Source organism: Topomyia yanbarensis, chromosome 3 (assembly GCF_030247195.1).
Source record: "Topomyia yanbarensis strain Yona2022 chromosome 3, ASM3024719v1, whole genome shotgun sequence".
In the NCBI taxonomy this organism is placed as follows: Eukaryota; Metazoa; Arthropoda; class Insecta; order Diptera; family Culicidae; genus Topomyia; species Topomyia yanbarensis.
The window spans coordinates 284,748,558-284,765,340 of record NC_080672.1 but is presented as its reverse complement, the minus strand read 5'-3'; the positions used below and the strand labels follow the sequence as shown (position 1 = coordinate 284,765,340).

The 16,783-nt window shown below is 42.7% G+C and overlaps 1 protein-coding gene across 3 annotated transcripts; it reads right to left on the bottom strand.

The window, feature by feature from the left end:
• Positions 1-739: 739 nt before the first annotated feature.
• Positions 740-3,346, bottom strand: LOC131690755 (small ribosomal subunit protein uS4). Of its 3 annotated transcripts, none has more exons than XR_009305627.1 (5): positions 3,247-3,346; positions 2,829-3,071; positions 2,437-2,640; positions 2,155-2,362; positions 872-1,010 (listed from the first exon to the last, which is right to left on the bottom strand). XR_009305627.1 is itself a non-coding variant. In XM_058976734.1 (4 exons), exons 2-4 carry the CDS (start codon positions 3,049-3,051, stop codon positions 833-835), a joined length of 588 nt encoding a protein of 195 aa, XP_058832717.1. In that variant the 5' UTR covers positions 3,052-3,071; positions 3,247-3,346; the 3' UTR covers positions 740-832. The 3 variants fall into 3 exon arrangements, 1 of the variants encoding a protein (XP_058832717.1); XR_009305626.1 differs by having other exon boundaries at positions 2,454-2,640; XM_058976734.1 differs by lacking the exon at positions 2,155-2,362 and having other exon boundaries at positions 740-1,010; positions 2,454-2,640.
• Positions 3,347-16,783: the final 13,437 nt, after the last annotated feature.

The following is a 16,783-nucleotide window of genomic DNA, read 5'->3' as shown; positions in this document are numbered from 1 at the left end:
CCGGCTCCGGTGACACAACCGATTCAAGTTAGAATGTTTAAGGGGTACCATTTCGATGCGGCTTAGCCGCATAACAGAGGCCCGGGCGAGGTGGCCACCGACCCGCCGTCGGAAGCAAGCGAACCTGTGATCCACTCGTTTGCCCGGCTTACTCAAACATAGGGGCTATTCCTAGTTTAAGTCCGACTGAGCGGTAGCGAAGTCGGACAGCACGCGCAAAAGCGATGTGGCGTAGCCACATTGGGTGCTGGACACAAAATAAAATTGGCAACGCTAGCAAAAGGTAAACACAAATGAACACTCCGGATGAACCTATCGTCAATTGACATTTCGACGAGTTTTGATTCGAGCCAATAATATGGGCCCTGCTAAAGATGAACGTGTTCTCTGTGCATACACTTTAATAAAATCAGCAATTCCTTTTTTTAATTTTCGGCTTGGGCCGCTCTTGCCCCTTGTTTCCTTTAGGATTAACTTACCCAAGGTTACCTAATAAACGAAATGGCGACTAGACCATAGATGCTGGTATGCGATGGACTATTGCAACTTTGTTCTAAGTCCCTGCTGTAAGTTGCAGTATGCATTCAAGGGTTAAAATGAACCTGGCAATAAGCTATTTTTTGCAGTAGCTAAAATCGAATAAAAAGAATTTTATAGTTGCCTGACACTTTTCGTCCGCATGTACGAGATTCAAGGACAGTGATTTACGGACATGAGCCACAAAAAAGAAGGCTGTAGATTTTTGTTTCTTAATGAAGTTCGATCATGTATTTGACCTAGTGGCTGCCTCTGCTGCCTAGATACAAAACTTTGACATGTTCGCTATGGGAGTCTAATCTTCCTCTTCTTCGTCAGCACCGCCGCTTCCACCCTGTCCCTTCTTCATGTTCTTCCTCTTAACACGTCCAGGACGACCACCGCCGAACGGTGATTTGAGCGAGAAGTCTATGTGCTTCTGCGAATCCAGGCGTACAATAAATGAAGGAATGTTGACGACCTGCTTACGAACGCTACAGAATAAGAAAAAGAAAAGAAAATTACCAACGGAACACTTATTTGGTTATCATATTTTATTACGAACCGCAAAAAATGTATCATATTTTTCGGCCCGTTTCTCTTCATCTTTAATTTGGAAGCAGAAAGGTTCCTAATACGAATATTAATCTTCCCCAACGATTAATTCATGAGCAGTTACCATTGCTCTTCTGGCACCTGTTTTTGGTTAGAAGCAACCAATTCAGGCGTGGCCGTGGGGTTAACTACGATTTTTTGGATAACCTTTACGCAGCATTTCGACGACGGACTACCGTTTATCAAATTTGTAAAAAGCAGTCCGCTCTAATGCATGATAAGGGTGATAATTTCGATCTATTTTGGAGAAATTATGGAAATGTATCGCATTTTTCGGCCCGTTTCTCTTCATTTAATATTTAGAAGTAGAAAGGTTCCTAATGCGGATTTGCTTTTCCCCATCGTATAAAAACGTGAGCAGTTACCGTTGCTCTTTTGGCACTTGATATCGACAAGGAAAAGCTTCGGATCAAGCGTGGCCGTGGGGTTCACTGTTTTTTTCCAAAGTAGATCGAATTTGACAAGAAAAATTCAAGCATAGTTTTTGAATAAAGCGTACATTTAACCCCAACATAGAAAAAAAAGCCATGACACTCGAAGTTTTAATTGAGATGTTATTTAAAAACCATACCGATTTTTACATTAATTATTCAGCAAAAATGTTCACCAGACGACTTTTCTTTGAATAGAACAAACATTCGCAATCAAGATAAAGCGTTATGAAAAAATAGCTACAGCATTACCGACTAATGAAACGAGTTTATCAGTATGTACATTTAGAGGCTTAAAACGTGGGGGAGCGATAATCTCATTTTGTTTACTTTTGTTAGATGCAGTGTTCAAAAACTATGCTTGAATTGTTCACTTCTCTTGCTTGAAATGTATCACATTTTTCGGCCCGTTTCTCTTCATCTTATGTAGAAGTAGAAAGGTTCCTAATGCGCCAAGATTTCTGTCCCCTATCAATTGAATAAGCAGTTACCATTGCTCGTTTGGCACTCAGATTCAACAATTTTTATATTGAAACAAGTGTGGCCATAGGGTTACGAAGAGATTAATATGCATTACACGATGTAATTTTACCTTCCGGCAGTCGAATCGCAATTGCTCATGGAGACCTCTTGTCCTGTGCAGATAATCATCTATTCAAGAACCGGTAGTACGTCTCGGCAATTGAATTGTGTTCAATGTCAATGACGGACATTCGTATGTGAGACGTTAAATGTCGGGTTTACCGACAATTAAGTGGTACTCACGATCATTTGCGACAGCACTCCATCGCAAAATCTCACTAGAGATCCAACATAGATATGCTTTCTATAAGTATTTTCTTGCTCATGAAAAGTACGGCTGTATAAGAAGCACCTTAAACTAATAATTACCGGATGTGTCTCTGGCGAATCAAGACGCGAGCGTGATGATAAGATTTGGCCAATCCCAACTTGAACACCTGAGTCTGCAAGCGACGCTCCAAGAAATCTTCGATTTTTAGACCGAGAACATAATCGAGCTTCATGCGGGATTCATCCAACACACCGATGCGAACAAGACGGCGCAGCAGCGCGTTACCTGTAATACAAAGACTTTATGAAATAATATACCAGCTAAGCACGAAACGTGGTTCTTCATAGTCTAGTTCAGTGTAAGTGTTAGTTACTATCAACAAGAACAGTTCTGCCAAGAGGTGTCAGAATTTGTGGTAACTATAATTTTCATCACAAAATCGTTACTTTACACAATCTGTTTTTTGAACACACCTTGGAAGAGGCGCTTCTCATCCTTTTCCTCGAGAGTGAGCAACTCACGGGCAGCTTTACGGATCTTAGCCAATGTGTACTTGACACGCCAGACCTCGCGTTTATTGCGAAGGCCATACTGGCCAATAATTTTCAGTTCCGCATCGAGACGCGGTTTTTCAAATGGACGACGCGGTGTAACATAGGTCTTGGAAAAGACCGACGGTATACGATGATTCACCATGTTGGCTGGTGGAAGCTAACCTAAAATTCATAGCAAAATGTAAGTCAAAGTAAAAACGTGAAGAAGAATTTACTACTCGCAAATAATTCAAGAATTAATTCTCACGCAACTACAAACTGTCCATTGTAACCGTAATTAATATCAGTACAAGGAAATTTTCATTTAAGTATCTCATTTTTTATAAGCAGAACTTACCACAGCTCCAAAATGCGTCTTGCTTTGTCAAGATCGACAGCAGAAAGAAATCGAACAGTCAAAAGCGGAAATGAACTTGACAACTCATACCCAGTTAAGCCAGCCTTTTGAGTCGAGTCATAATCGGTTATAATTGCAATCGGAATTCTGGCAGAAGCCAACCGGAATTCTGGTTCATTTTCCGACTGGCCTCAGTCACAATTTCGCCCACTTAAGCTCAGCCGGGAATTAACCGGAATTCTGGCTGGTTCCAGTTCGTATTCCGGCTCCAGTGATCCAACCGATTCTAGTAAGAATCGGTTGTGTCACTAGAGTCCGTATACGAACAGGAACCAGCCAGAATTCCAGTACATTTCCGACTGAACTATACTGGGCGGTTTGAATGACAATCCCACCCACTGAGACGTCCAAAAAATTGTTTCAAAATCGTTTAACACGGGTCCAACGATGGACGTTTGTTGAACGGTTATTTGGACGTCGTCCAACGTTGGTCCAAAGAACGTCCTTCATTGGACGATTTTGAAACCAACCGTTCTTAGAGGGCAGTTAAACTCATTCCGGAACCGGTTCGGATTTCTGAATGGAGTCATTATGGATTCCAAATCAAATGCAACAACCGATTCCGACTCAGAATCAGTTGTTGCATTTGATTTGGAATCCATGCTGACTCCATTCAGGATTCCGAATCAAACTCCGAATGGTTTGACCGGGATATAGCGACGTCAACCCCGGTCAAACCATTCGGAATTTGATTCGGAATCCTGAATGGAGTCAGTATGGATTCCAATTTAATTGCAACAACCGATTCTGAATCCATTTAGTCGGAATCGGTAGTTACATTTGAGTTGGAATCGATATTGACTCCATCCCGGTCAGCGTGGCAAGCAGAAAGTTAACAAAAGCCCCAGCCCGGCCAAGTGAGCAAATTTTCGGGCAGAGACCGCTCTGCTAGATTTCTGTAAGTCTTGGTTTGGCAGCCCTGTGAGATTTCTGCGCGTATCCTGTCGGGTTAGTTGAGCTGGGGCGAACTTGGTTTCGCTCTCGTTTTCTGGCAAATTTTGACAGGAACCGAGCAAAACCCTGGCATAACTCGGACATAACAACACAGAGAACAGACATCCATGATCGAACAAAAATATTTAAAAAACGTGTGTAAACATTTGAATTAATATACGAAAAACACTAGCGCCGCCACACCAACCTATCCCAACTATCCGTCAAATCGATTCCGGAACCGGCTCGAAATCCTGGATGGATTCAGCATGGAATCTAGCTCAAAGAAAACATCCGATTCCGACTCTATCGGTTGACGCATTTGAGCTGGAATTCATGCTGGAAGTCCGAATCGGTTCCGGACTAGTTTGACTGGGTAGAGGAATAACCGCTGTCAATTCTGTCGCACTCAGCCACAAAAAAACATGACAGTAGCGCACCTGGTTTAGATATCCAAACTACCTTCGAAACCGTTAGAGATTTTACACAAGTTGAATGCTGAAGATGGACGTCTGTTCTCTGTGATAACAATGTGCAAAGATCCTGCCCAGTGAGCAAATTTTCTGGCAGAGACCGCTCTGCTAAATTTCTGTAAGTCTTGGTTTGGCAGCCCTGTCAGATTACTGCGCGTATCCTGTCGGGTTAGTTGAGCTAGGGCGAACTGGGTATCGCTCGCGTTTTCTGGCAAATTTTGACAGAAACCGAGCTAAACTCTGCACGGTTAAAATAAAGTACCCATTAATGAATATTGTAATGCCCATTTCATACAAAACTGGGAAAACTCATTTATGGGGTTAACATCACATTCTCAATAATGGGTACTAACTGTATACGTCAAAATATGGGTATTTTTCAACCCAATTTTATATATTGATTTGAATTGAAAATGGGTAAAAAAGTATTCAGTTTTGAGTACTTTTCAATAGGAAAACATTTTTATATTTTAAGAAAATCTAGTTTGTATTGTATATGATGGGAAAAACCAGCGCACTTTTCATAATTTATTTATTATGTTCTTGTTTTTAATATGTTTTATATACATTTTCCATCAATATTAAATTGAAATTTGCAATCAATTGCATTACGTTTATCAGGTTCCGATAATGTTGGAAACGTCACCAAAACGACCACAGACGAAACTCGTTCCATGAGCCTTCGCATTTGAATTGGCCAAAATATTCTTCAACCCTCAACAGTGTCTGGCAGGAGTAGAAGGGTAGGAAATCCGTAACATCAGCGGGTATTTATGATCGGCCATTACGGAATTTCCAGAGCCGTTGTTTAAAATCCTGCCTGTTGGAGAATAACGGTTTCATTGTTTATCGTGTTCCAATGAACGGAATATTCTTCAAACCTGGAAGAAATGAAACGTTCTATTTAGAAATCAAACTTCTTTCATTGGCACGACCAAAATTTACCAATTCAACAACACGAACTTTTTTGTCTTTATAAACAGGAATATTGCACATTTACAATTAATTATTGCTATTTGATGCTCTACAAGCGCAAAGTTTTATTCAACCATTTATGAGTATTGTTTTACTCATTTTTATGGTTGAATAGTAATAATGAGATGGGCAATATTTTACTCAGATCCTTATTCAAAAAGTATCCAATTTGTGACAGCTAGGAATGAAACATGGAATTGGGTCTTTTTGGTACTCATTAATGGGTACTTTATTTTAACCGTGTATAAATTAATTGCCACTGGAACCAGAGTTCGGGCAGAAACCAGCCGGAATTCCGACTGTTTTAAGGCACTGTAAAAATGTACACTGAAAATATCCAACACGATAAAACCACACACTGAAAATAATCCACACGATAAAACCACCCCGGTCAAACCATTCGGAATTTGATTCGGAATCCTGAATGGAGTCAGTATGGATTCCAACTCAAATGCAACAACCGGTTCTGAAACCGATTGAGTAGGAATCGGTTGTTGCATTTGAGTTGGAATCGATACTGACTCCCCTCTAAGAACGGTTGGTTTCAAAATCGTCCAATGAAGGACATTCGTTGGACCAATTTTGACATCGTCCAAATAACCGTTCAACGAACGTCCATCGTTGGACCCGTGTTGAACGATTTTGAAACAATTTTTTGGACGTCTCAGTGGGTCCATTCAGAAATCCGAACCGGTTCCGAAATGAGTTTAACTGGGTTGTTTTGGAACTACGGGATCGAAGTGTTCTGATCTTATGGCTTTTTCGTTTTTTCTTGGTGCTACACCGGTGTAGTGCAAAGAAAGAGATAGACTGATAACACCCAAGTTTGAATGAGTGTAGCACCGACTACACCGGTGTAGTGCACTGTCAAAAACGAATATGCCATTAGTAAATAGCTATTGAAATTTTCGCGAGCAATTTTGATCACTGGACTAAATAATATCACAGAGAACAGATGTCCATCTTCAGCATTCAACTTGTGTAAAAATCTCTAACGTCAACTTTTGCTAACTTTCTGCTTGCCACGCTGACCGGGTGGTTTAGACCCGGTTAGCGTGGCAAGCAGAAAGTTAGCAAAAATTGAGCAAGGCGAAATTGATGCTGGCAGAGTTTCTGCGAGCATTTTGCGCGATTTGTGCGAAAATGCTGGCAACGAATTCGCTCAAATGCAACAACCGTTTCTGACAGAAGCAGTTAAACCAACCGATGCTGCTCACTTTTATCCAGAATCCAGTCAGAAATGTACGGCCAAGATCTCTGCACGCTTCCTGCCACATCTTTGTCAGATGTTTTGCTCGATTCGTGCTAAATTCTACCAGGTAGGAATTGCCAGGATCTTTGCACAGGTTATGTCCGAGTTATGTCAGGGTTTTGCTCGGTTCTTATAAAAACTTGCCAGAAAACGCGAGCGAAACCGAGTTCACCCTAGCTCAACTAACCCGACAGGATACGCGCAGAAATCTGACAGCACTGCCAAACCAAGACTTACAGAAATTTAGCAGAGCGGTCTCTGCCAGAAGATTTGCTCACTGGGGATATCCAAACTACCTTCGAAACCGTTAGAGATTTTACACAAGTTGAATGCTGAAGATGGACGTCTGTTCTCTGTGATTGGACGATTTTGAAACCAACCGTTCTTAGAGGGTCCATTCAGAAATCCGAACCGGATCCGGAATGAGTTTAACTCTAAGAGAAGAGATGACAATCGCGTAGCCACCCTCTAAGAACGGTTGGTTTCAAAATCGTCCAATGAAGGACATTCGTTGGACCAATTTTGACATCGTCCAAATAACCGTTCAACGAACGTCCATCGTTGGACCCGTGTTGAACGATTTTGAAACAATTTTTTGGACGTCTCAGTGGGTCCATTCAGAAATCCGAACCGGTTCCGAAATGAGTTTAACTGGGTTGTTTTGGAACTACGGGATCGAAGTGTTCTGATCTTATGGCTTTTTCGTTTTTTCTTGGTGCTACACCGGTGTAGTGCAAAGAAAGAGATAGACTGATAACACCCAAGTTTGAATGAGTGTAGCACCGACTACACCGGTGTAGTGCACTGTCAAAAACGAATATGCCATTAGTAAATAGCTATTGAAATTTTCGCGAGCAATTTTGATCACTGGACTAAATAATATCACAGAGAACAGATGTCCATCTTCAGCATTCAACTTGTGTAAAAATCTCTAACGTCAACTTTTGCTAACTTTCTGCTTGCCACGCTGACCGGGTGGTTTAGACCCGGTTAGCGTGGCAAGCAGAAAGTTAGCAAAAATTGAGCAAGGCGAAATTGATGCTGGCAGAGTTTCTGCGAGCATTTTGCGCGATTTGTGCGAAAATGCTGGCAACGAATTCGCTCAAATGCAACAACCGTTTCTGACAGAAGCAGTTAAACCAACCGATGCTGCTCACTTTTATCCAGAATCCAGTCAGAAATGTACGGCCAAGATCTCTGCACGCTTCCTGCCACATCTTTGTCAGATGTTTTGCTCGATTCGTGCTAAATTCTACCAGGTAGGAATTGCCAGGATCTTTGCACAGGTTATGTCCGAGTTATGTCAGGGTTTTGCTCGGTTCTTATAAAAACTTGCCAGAAAACGCGAGCGAAACCGAGTTCACCCTAGCTCAACTAACCCGACAGGATACGCGCAGAAATCTGACAGCACTGCCAAACCAAGACTTACAGAAATTTAGCAGAGCGGTCTCTGCCAGAAGATTTGCTCACTGGGGATATCCAAACTACCTTCGAAACCGTTAGAGATTTTACACAAGTTGAATGCTGAAGATGGACGTCTGTTCTCTGTGATTGGACGATTTTGAAACCAACCGTTCTTAGAGGGTCCATTCAGAAATCCGAACCGGTTCCGGAATGAGTTTAACTCTAAGAGAAGAGATGACAATCGCGTAGCCACCCTCTAAGAACGGTTGGTTTCAAAATCGTCCAATGAAGGACATTCGTTGGACCAATTTTGACATCGTCCAAATAACCGTTCAACGAACGTCCATCGTTGGACCCGTGTTGAACGATTTTGAAACAATTTTTTGGACGTCTCAGTGGGTCCATTCAGAAATCCGAACCGGTTCCGAAATGAGTTTAACCACAGAGAACAGACGTCCATCTTCAGCATTCAACTTGTGTAAAATCTCTAACGGTTTCGAAGGTAGTTTGGATATCTAAACCAGGTGCGCTACTGTCGTCATGTTTTTTTGTGGCTGAGTGCGACAGAATTGACAGCGGTTATTCATCTACCCAGTCAAACTAGTTCGGAACCGATTCGGACTTCCAGCATGAATTCCAGCTCAAATGCGTCAACCGATAGAGTCGGAATCGGTTGTTTTCTTTGAGCTAGATTCCATGCAGAATCCATCCAGGATTTCGAACCGGTTCCGGAATCGATTTGACGGATAGTTGGGATAGGTTGGTGTGGCGGCGCTAGTGTTTTTGGTATATTAATTCAAATGTTTACACACGTTTTTTAAATATTTTTGTTCGATCATGGATGTCTGTTCTCTGTGGTTTAACTGGGTTGTTTTGGAACTACGGGATCGAAGTGTTCTGATCTTATGGCTTTTTCGTTTTTTCTTGGTGCTACACCGGTGTAGTGCAAAGAAAGAGATAGACTGATAACACCCAAGTTTGAATGAGTGTAGCACCGACTACACCGGTGTAGTGCACTGTCAAAAACGAATATGCCATTAGTAAATAGCTATTGAAATTTTCGCGAGCAATTTTGATCACTGGACTAAATAATATCACAGAGAACAGATGTCCATCTTCAGCATTCAACTTGTGTAAAAATCTCTAACGTCAACTTTTGCTAACTTTCTGCTTGCCACGCTGACCGGGTGGTTTAGACCCGGTTAGCGTGGCAAGCAGAAAGTTAGCAAAAATTGAGCAAGGCGAAATTGATGCTGGCAGAGTTTCTGCGAGCATTTTGCGCGATTTGTGCGAAAATGCTGGCAACGAATTCGCTCAAATGCAACAACCGTTTCTGACAGAAGCAGTTAAACCAACCGATGCTGCTCACTTTTATCCAGAATCCAGTCAGAAATGTACGGCCAAGATCTCTGCACGCTTCCTGCCACATCTTTGTCAGATGTTTTGCTCGATTCGTGCTAAATTCTACCCGGTAGGAATTGCCAGGATCTTTGCACAGGTTATGTCCGAGTTATGTCAGGGTTTTGCTCGGTTCTTATAAAAACTTGCCAGAAAACGCGAGCGAAACCGAGTTCACCCTAGCTCAACTAACCCGACAGGATACGCGCAGAAATCTGACAGCACTGCCAAACCAAGACTTACAGAAATTTAGCAGAGCGGTCTCTGCCAGAAGATTTGCTCACTGGGGATATCCAAACTACCTTCGAAACCGTTAGAGATTTTACACAAGTTGAATGCTGAAGATGGACGTCTGTTCTCTGTGATTGGACGATTTTGAAACCAACCGTTCTTAGAGGGTCCATTCAGAAATCCGAACCGGATCCGGAATGAGTTTAACTCTAAGAGAAGAGATGACAATCGCGTAGCCACCCTCTAAGAACGGTTGGTTTCAAAATCGTCCAATGAAGGACATTCGTTGGACCAATTTTGACATCGTCCAAATAACCGTTCAACGAACGTCCATCGTTGGACCCGTGTTGAACGATTTTGAAACAATTTTTTGGACGTCTCAGTGGGTCCATTCAGAAATCCGAACCGGTTCCGAAATGAGTTTAACTGGGTTGTTTTGGAACTACGGGATCGAAGTGTTCTGATCTTATGGCTTTTTCGTTTTTTCTTGGTGCTACACCGGTGTAGTGCAAAGAAAGAGATAGACTGATAACACCCAAGTTTGAATGAGTGTAGCACCGACTACACCGGTGTAGTGCACTGTCAAAAACGAATATGCCATTAGTAAATAGCTATTGAAATTTTCGCGAGCAATTTTGATCACTGGACTAAATAATATCACAGAGAACAGATGTCCATCTTCAGCATTCAACTTGTGTAAAAATCTCTAACGTCAACTTTTGCTAACTTTCTGCTTGCCACGCTGACCGGGTGGTTTAGACCCGGTTAGCGTGGCAAGCAGAAAGTTAGCAAAAATTGAGCAAGGCGAAATTGATGCTGGCAGAGTTTCTGCGAGCATTTTGCGCGATTTGTGCGAAAATGCTGGCAACGAATTCGCTCAAATGCAACAACCGTTTCTGACAGAAGCAGTTAAACCAACCGATGCTGCTCACTTTTATCCAGAATCCAGTCAGAAATGTACGGCCAAGATCTCTGCACGCTTCCTGCCACATCTTTGTCAGATGTTTTGCTCGATTCGTGCTAAATTCTACCAGGTAGGAATTGCCAGGATCTTTGCACAGGTTATGTCCGAGTTATGTCAGGGTTTTGCTCGGTTCTTATAAAAACTTGCCAGAAAACGCGAGCGAAACCGAGTTCACCCTAGCTCAACTAACCCGACAGGATACGCGCAGAAATCTGACAGCACTGCCAAACCAAGACTTACAGAAATTTAGCAGAGCGGTCTCTGCCAGAAGATTTGCTCACTGGGGATATCCAAACTACCTTCGAAACCGTTAGAGATTTTACACAAGTTGAATGCTGAAGATGGACGTCTGTTCTCTGTGATTGGACGATTTTGAAACCAACCGTTCTTAGAGGGTCCATTCAGAAATCCGAACCGGATCCGGAATGAGTTTAACTCTAAGAGAAGAGATGACAATCGCGTAGCCACCCTCTAAGAACGGTTGGTTTCAAAATCGTCCAATGAAGGACATTCGTTGGACCAATTTTGACATCGTCCAAATAACCGTTCAACGAACGTCCATCGTTGGACCCGTGTTGAACGATTTTGAAACAATTTTTTGGACGTCTCAGTGGGTCCATTCAGAAATCCGAACCGGTTCCGAAATGAGTTTAACTGGGTTGTTTTGGAACTACGGGATCGAAGTGTTCTGATCTTATGGCTTTTTCGTTTTTTCTTGGTGCTACACCGGTGTAGTGCAAAGAAAGAGATAGACTGATAACACCCAAGTTTGAATGAGTGTAGCACCGACTACACCGGTGTAGTGCACTGTCAAAAACGAATATGCCATTAGTAAATAGCTATTGAAATTTTCGCGAGCAATTTTGATCACTGGACTAAATAATATCACAGAGAACAGATGTCCATCTTCAGCATTCAACTTGTGTAAAAATCTCTAACGTCAACTTTTGCTAACTTTCTGCTTGCCACGCTGACCGGGTGGTTTAGACCCGGTTAGCGTGGCAAGCAGAAAGTTAGCAAAAATTGAGCAAGGCGAAATTGATGCTGGCAGAGTTTCTGCGAGCATTTTGCGCGATTTGTGCGAAAATGCTGGCAACGAATTCGCTCAAATGCAACAACCGTTTCTGACAGAAGCAGTTAAACCAACCGATGCTGCTCACTTTTATCCAGAATCCAGTCAGAAATGTACGGCCAAGATCTCTGCACGCTTCCTGCCACATCTTTGTCAGATGTTTTGCTCGATTCGTGCTAAATTCTACCAGGTAGGAATTGCCAGGATCTTTGCACAGGTTATGTCCGAGTTATGTCAGGGTTTTGCTCGGTTCTTATAAAAACTTGCCAGAAAACGCGAGCGAAACCGAGTTCACCCTAGCTCAACTAACCCGACAGGATACGCGCAGAAATCTGACAGCACTGCCAAACCAAGACTTACAGAAATTTAGCAGAGCGGTCTCTGCCAGAAGATTTGCTCACTGGGGATATCCAAACTACCTTCGAAACCGTTAGAGATTTTACACAAGTTGAATGCTGAAGATGGACGTCTGTTCTCTGTGATTGGACGATTTTGAAACCAACCGTTCTTAGAGGGTCCATTCAGAAATCCGAACCGGTTCCGGAATGAGTTTAACTCTAAGAGAAGAGATGACAATCGCGTAGCCACCCTCTAAGAACGGTTGGTTTCAAAATCGTCCAATGAAGGACATTCGTTGGACCAATTTTGACATCGTCCAAATAACCGTTCAACGAACGTCCATCGTTGGACCCGTGTTGAACGATTTTGAAACAATTTTTTGGACGTCTCAGTGGGTCCATTCAGAAATCCGAACCGGTTCCGAAATGAGTTTAACCACAGAGAACAGACGTCCATCTTCAGCATTCAACTTGTGTAAAATCTCTAACGGTTTCGAAGGTAGTTTGGATATCTAAACCAGGTGCGCTACTGTCGTCATGTTTTTTTGTGGCTGAGTGCGACAGAATTGACAGCGGTTATTCATCTACCCAGTCAAACTAGTTCGGAACCGATTCGGACTTCCAGCATGAATTCCAGCTCAAATGCGTCAACCGATAGAGTCGGAATCGGTTGTTTTCTTTGAGCTAGATTCCATGCAGAATCCATCCAGGATTTCGAACCGGTTCCGGAATCGATTTGACGGATAGTTGGGATAGGTTGGTGTGGCGGCGCTAGTGTTTTTGGTATATTAATTCAAATGTTTACACACGTTTTTTAAATATTTTTGTTCGATCATGGATGTCTGTTCTCTGTGGTTTAACTGGGTTGTTTTGGAACTACGGGATCGAAGTGTTCTGATCTTATGGCTTTTTCGTTTTTTCTTGGTGCTACACCGGTGTAGTGCAAAGAAAGAGATAGACTGATAACACCCAAGTTTGAATGAGTGTAGCACCGACTACACCGGTGTAGTGCACTGTCAAAAACGAATATGCCATTAGTAAATAGCTATTGAAATTTTCGCGAGCAATTTTGATCACTGGACTAAATAATATCACAGAGAACAGATGTCCATCTTCAGCATTCAACTTGTGTAAAAATCTCTAACGTCAACTTTTGCTAACTTTCTGCTTGCCACGCTGACCGGGTGGTTTAGACCCGGTTAGCGTGGCAAGCAGAAAGTTAGCAAAAATTGAGCAAGGCGAAATTGATGCTGGCAGAGTTTCTGCGAGCATTTTGCGCGATTTGTGCGAAAATGCTGGCAACGAATTCGCTCAAATGCAACAACCGTTTCTGACAGAAGCAGTTAAACCAACCGATGCTGCTCACTTTTATCCAGAATCCAGTCAGAAATGTACGGCCAAGATCTCTGCACGCTTCCTGCCACATCTTTGTCAGATGTTTTGCTCGATTCGTGCTAAATTCTACCCGGTAGGAATTGCCAGGATCTTTGCACAGGTTATGTCCGAGTTATGTCAGGGTTTTGCTCGGTTCTTATAAAAACTTGCCAGAAAACGCGAGCGAAACCGAGTTCACCCTAGCTCAACTAACCCGACAGGATACGCGCAGAAATCTGACAGCACTGCCAAACCAAGACTTACAGAAATTTAGCAGAGCGGTCTCTGCCAGAAGATTTGCTCACTGGGGATATCCAAACTACCTTCGAAACCGTTAGAGATTTTACACAAGTTGAATGCTGAAGATGGACGTCTGTTCTCTGTGATTGGACGATTTTGAAACCAACCGTTCTTAGAGGGTCCATTCAGAAATCCGAACCGGATCCGGAATGAGTTTAACTCTAAGAGAAGAGATGACAATCGCGTAGCCACCCTCTAAGAACGGTTGGTTTCAAAATCGTCCAATGAAGGACATTCGTTGGACCAATTTTGACATCGTCCAAATAACCGTTCAACGAACGTCCATCGTTGGACCCGTGTTGAACGATTTTGAAACAATTTTTTGGACGTCTCAGTGGGTCCATTCAGAAATCCGAACCGGTTCCGAAATGAGTTTAACTGGGTTGTTTTGGAACTACGGGATCGAAGTGTTCTGATCTTATGGCTTTTTCGTTTTTTCTTGGTGCTACACCGGTGTAGTGCAAAGAAAGAGATAGACTGATAACACCCAAGTTTGAATGAGTGTAGCACCGACTACACCGGTGTAGTGCACTGTCAAAAACGAATATGCCATTAGTAAATAGCTATTGAAATTTTCGCGAGCAATTTTGATCACTGGACTAAATAATATCACAGAGAACAGATGTCCATCTTCAGCATTCAACTTGTGTAAAAATCTCTAACGTCAACTTTTGCTAACTTTCTGCTTGCCACGCTGACCGGGTGGTTTAGACCCGGTTAGCGTGGCAAGCAGAAAGTTAGCAAAAATTGAGCAAGGCGAAATTGATGCTGGCAGAGTTTCTGCGAGCATTTTGCGCGATTTGTGCGAAAATGCTGGCAACGAATTCGCTCAAATGCAACAACCGTTTCTGACAGAAGCAGTTAAACCAACCGATGCTGCTCACTTTTATCCAGAATCCAGTCAGAAATGTACGGCCAAGATCTCTGCACGCTTCCTGCCACATCTTTGTCAGATGTTTTGCTCGATTCGTGCTAAATTCTACCCGGTAGGAATTGCCAGGATCTTTGCACAGGTTATGTCCGAGTTATGTCAGGGTTTTGCTCGGTTCTTATAAAAACTTGCCAGAAAACGCGAGCGAAACCGAGTTCACCCTAGCTCAACTAACCCGACAGGATACGCGCAGAAATCTGACAGCACTGCCAAACCAAGACTTACAGAAATTTAGCAGAGCGGTCTCTGCCAGAAGATTTGCTCACTGGGGATATCCAAACTACCTTCGAAACCGTTAGAGATTTTACACAAGTTGAATGCTGAAGATGGACGTCTGTTCTCTGTGATTGGACGATTTTGAAACCAACCGTTCTTAGAGGGTCCATTCAGAAATCCGAACCGGTTCCGGAATGAGTTTAACTCTAAGAGAAGAGATGACAATCGCGTAGCCAATTTGATCCAGTCCTAACCTCAATATTGAACCAGCTTCTGCCCGGTCAGCGTGGCAAGCAGAAAGTTAGCAAAAGTTGAGTAAAGCGAAATTGATGCTGGCTGAGTTTCTGCGAGCATTTTGCGCGATTAGTGCGAGAATTCTGGCAACGAATTCGCTCAAATGCAACAGCCGTTTCTGACAGAAGCGGTTAAACGAACCGATGCTGCTCAGTTTTATCCAGAATCCAGTCAGAAATGTACGGCCAAGATCTCTGCACGCTTCCTGCCACATCTTTGTCAGATGTTTTGCCCGATTCGTGCTAAATTCTACCAGGTAGAAATTGCCAGCATCTTTGCACAGTTTATGTCCGAGTTAGGCCAGGGTTTTGCTCGGTTCCTGTCAAAATTTGCCAGAAAACGCGAGCGAAACCGAGTTCGCCCTAGCTCAACTAACCCGACAGGATACGCGAAGAAATCTCACAGGACTGTCAAACCAAGACTTACAAAAATCTAGCAGAATTTGCTCACTGGGTTATTGGTAGTCTTGCCAATCATGAACGTTTACTAATTATATTTACCAACGGGATGGAAAACAATGCTGCTGAATCTATTCTGGCTACTTTTCATACACGTCAACATTTCATGCAAATTGAATAAAAGTCCTGAAAGACGATATCACAGAGAACAGACATCCATGATCGAACAAAAATATTTAAAAAACGTGTGTAAATATTTGAATTAATATACCAAAAACACTAGCGCCGCCACACCAACCTATCCCAACAATCCGTCAAATCGATTCCGGAACCGGTTCGAAATCCTGGATGGATTCAGCATGGAATCTAGCTCAAAGAAAACAACCGATTCCGACTCTATCGGTTGACGCATTTGAGCTGGAATTCATGCTGGAAGTCCGAATCGGTTCCGAACTAGTTTGACTGGGTAGATGAGTAACCGCTGTCAATTCTGTCGCACTCAGCTACAAAAAAAACATGACGACACTACCTTCGAAACCGTTAGAGATTTTACACAAGCTGAATGCTGAAGATGGACGTCTGTTCTCTGTGGTTATACGAAGCATGTTCTGTCCCACTGAGACGTCCAAAAAATTGTTTCAAAATCGTTCAACACGGGTCCAACGATGGACGTTCGTTGAACGGTTATTTGGACGTTGTCCAAATTGGTCCAACAAACGTCCTTCATTGGACGATTTTGAAACCAACCGTTCTTAGAGGGGTCCTTGTGACTTATTTTCGGTGGCTCATTTTTTCATGAAATGTGAACGTGTAGACGAAAGATGTATGTCGGATAAGTTTTTCTGTTCTCAATAACTGACCGTTGAATAATTCAAAAATTGCCTAATTCAACTTATCAATCACATTGAGCACGCGCTGATCTGC

Coding starts and splice junctions, on each gene's coding strand:
- LOC131690755 (XM_058976734.1), bottom strand. CDS start 3,051: ATGGTGAATCATCGTATACCGTCGGTCTTTTCCAAGACCTATGTTACA. Junction 2,641..2,828: donor TGAGAAGCGCCTCTTCCAAG/GTGTGTTCAAAA, acceptor TTTGTATTACAG/GTAACGCGCTGCTGCGCCGT. Junction 1,011..2,453: donor ATTCGCCAGAGACACATCCG/GTAATTATTAGT, acceptor CTTATTCTGTAG/CGTTCGTAAGCAGGTCGTCA.